The sequence below is a fragment of the Mizuhopecten yessoensis genome, unplaced genomic scaffold, assembly GCF_002113885.1.
Source record: "Mizuhopecten yessoensis strain PY_sf001 unplaced genomic scaffold, ASM211388v2 scaffold10529, whole genome shotgun sequence".
Lineage (NCBI taxonomy): Eukaryota > Metazoa > Mollusca > Bivalvia > Pectinida > Pectinidae > Mizuhopecten > Mizuhopecten yessoensis.
The window spans coordinates 33812-36860 of record NW_018408592.1 but is presented as its reverse complement, the minus strand read 5'-3'; the positions used below and the strand labels follow the sequence as shown (position 1 = coordinate 36860).

Sequence of the window (3049 nt, the reverse complement as noted above, 5' to 3'; positions counted from 1 at the left end):
GTGTATAATTGATATTTAGAACTTTGAGAGTGTATAATTGATATTAAGAACTTTGAGAGTGTATAATTGATATTAAGAACTTTGAGAGTGTATAATTGATATTTAGAACTTTGAGGGTGTACATTTGTATAATTGATATTAAGAACTTTGAGGGTGTACGTACAATTGATATTTAGAACTTTGAGGGTGTATAATTGATATTAAGAACTTGAGGGTGTATAATTGATATTAAGAACTTTGAGGGTGTACGTACAATTGATATTTAGAACTTTGAGGGTGTATCATTGATATTTAGAACTTTGAGGGTGTATAATTGATATTAAGAACTTGAGGGTGTATAATTGATATTAAGAACTTTGAGAGTTTATAATTGATATTAAGAACTTTGAGAGTGTATAATTGATATAAAGAACTTGGAGGGTGTATAATTGATATTAAGGACTTTGAGGGTGTATAACTTATTAAACTCCAGGAAGAAATCTCCCTTTGTCCACCAGCAAATAATTTAATATACAAGACAGACAAAGATCAGCTGAAATAGAAGTCATTAAAATATATCTGTGCTAAATCTAAATCATGAGCATCCTCTGTCTTGGCTGTAACTATAATCGTATTCCATTGGTCTACACAGAGGTGTGTGTTACACTTAAAATGGGACCCGAGTACAGCCTTGTTATGTATCTGGAAATATTAAGCCCCGAAGATCTCAATGACAGACAAGATATAACATTACCTCTAATATCTGGATGGTGTCAAACCCTGACAGTCTCCATGGAAGACCAATAGTATCACGGTATGATACGTACATTACATAGCGATGTATTTTAACTCAGAATGTATACATATGCTGACCTCAACAGTCGAACAGTCATTTAAGTTTTTTAAAGATAAAATGAAGGTGTACTTACACATTCTCGTTGATGTCCAGTTTCTTGGGCAGTTTGCCTTTTCGACCTTGGCCTTGCTGTCGTTTCATATCAACAACATGCCACTGAGACACGAATAACAAAACACACATCGCACATATTATCCAAGAATGCATTTTCCAAAACTTTTTTTTTCCTTTTTCAAATCCAATTTTCTCAAATTAGTCACTAGATTCAATTACTAAACACACAAAAAATGATTATCTTTACAGTTAAATTATGAATTGCTATTACCACTGTAGTACAGTCACTAAAGACACAAGCAATTCACCAATACACAATGACGAGACAGTAACGATAAATAGGATAAAAGTTGTCACTATGGACTACAGCACATGTACTGCGTTAACAATATCACAGTTCAAATTCAATTTACCAAATAAAGAAATCAGACGATAACTCTCTGGAATCACTTCAGGTTGAACATAGAATACTACTGAAGTAATCAAGCATCCAAGATATATCGGAGTAATAGAAATCAAGGAATAAATTCTGATCAGAAGGTGTAGATATAAACCAGGACACCCAATGACTTAGATTTGTGACAGCAGGTTGAAGAAGGTGTTCAGCTGCTGCCTTGTTCCTGATAGCAGTCGGAGATCAGTGTATGCTCCAGGAAATCTTTACCCAACACTGTCATTGTTGGAGCTGTTTGGAACTCTCCTCTGTCAAGTGATACATGCTCATGAATAACTAATACCAATGTATGTATGAAACAGTATATATGACTGGACCTTTGTCCGTACCTATCTCACTGCACAGTGGAGTGGATCACAGTACTCAGAGGATATACCCATCATGGAACGTACCATTCCAACTGACACGCAGGGATGTGGGAGGTAGGGCTTATCCATTGATTAAAACTGAGTTCAGTCTCTCAACATTACGGAGATCATGAGATTGATAACAATCTACAGTAGTACCTACTGTTTGACGATTCCAGGAGCATCACAAAACCATGGAGTCTGTCTCTCAAAGGCGAGCCCTTCCTCTCCAATATTGATCTGTATTTATGTAAACAGTAAAGACTTGCACTGATGATTGCGTCGATGTAAAATAAACAGCTCTCTGCTTCAGTTCAGTCTCTCCGATTCTCTGTTGGTTTGATCATTCAAAACTTGAGCTAAGCCTACTGCCTGAACATAAAGGTTCTATACCTGTTTCCCCATTATGGTACATGAACCGAGTGACATATGAGCTGATATACAGCGTTCCAGCCAGAGGTGGCAAGGTTGATACAGTAGTCGCCTATCCGTGTGCTCGTATATTTATGAATTTGAGTGCACAAGTCTCGTTACAAGCCTGCTAAGAAATGAAACACTTCATACCGTATTTATTTATCAATTATTTCACGCATAGGGTTTTTATTATATGGCCAAATTACACAATCAACAAATCCATACAAAGAAATTGAGGTTAGTGAATGTCTTATACTTCAAAACTGAAAAAAAAATCTGATCAATAGCGTATTCAGCACATTAATCAATTTATTGCAAATGAGTGAAATCTAAGACCCAGAAGACAACGATAAATGTCCATAACACACATCTCCGAGCTCTAGAAGACTGATTCAATATCATGTGCTTAGCAGCCAAAAATTTCTGCCAAAACCGACACCATGCGACGGACCAGAACATTGGAGTCACTCAACTTAGGGACCAAGGGTTTTCTAAATAGAAACAGAGCATAACAATTAGAGATGACAAAACATTGGGCAATGGACCCTCAGAAGGAGGCTGAGTTTTATGTTGATTTGTACTGTAGTAGAATTGAGAGATCCCACGAGCTCAGCGTGGGGGCCCCAGAGATTAGACAGTGGACTATTGTAGTTGTATTGGCGAGCTGAATAATTGATAGCTATAGTTGAGAGTTTTGGATGACTAGATATATAGAATAATCAAACAGTCAACTGGGGAATTGTGATCTCTAAGCATAGTCAGCTTAACTAACAGAAATAAGAGGATTTTAATGCCACTGATATTGGTGTAAATATAACAAGCAGTGAAGGTATATAGAATCTAACAATCTCCTTAGGTCTGAATTTATCGCCGAGTCAAATCTTCACTCCTATCAATCTACGAACTATACACATTGATTTCAATCTGAAATGTAAAATTTGACCT

The 3049-nt window shown here is 36.4% G+C and overlaps 1 protein-coding gene across 1 annotated transcript in view; it reads right to left on the bottom strand.

The window, feature by feature from the left end:
- LOC110460972 (voltage-dependent calcium channel subunit alpha-2/delta-4-like) overlaps positions 1-1666 on the bottom strand; it is a 145620-nt gene extending 143954 nt beyond the window's left edge. The window contains exon 1 of the mRNA XM_021514224.1: positions 909-1666. Coding sequence (XP_021369899.1) covers positions 909-1042 — 134 coding nt within the window. The 5' untranslated portion in view covers positions 1043-1666. The remainder of the gene's footprint in view (positions 1-908) is intronic.
- Positions 1667-3049: the final 1383 nt, after the last annotated feature.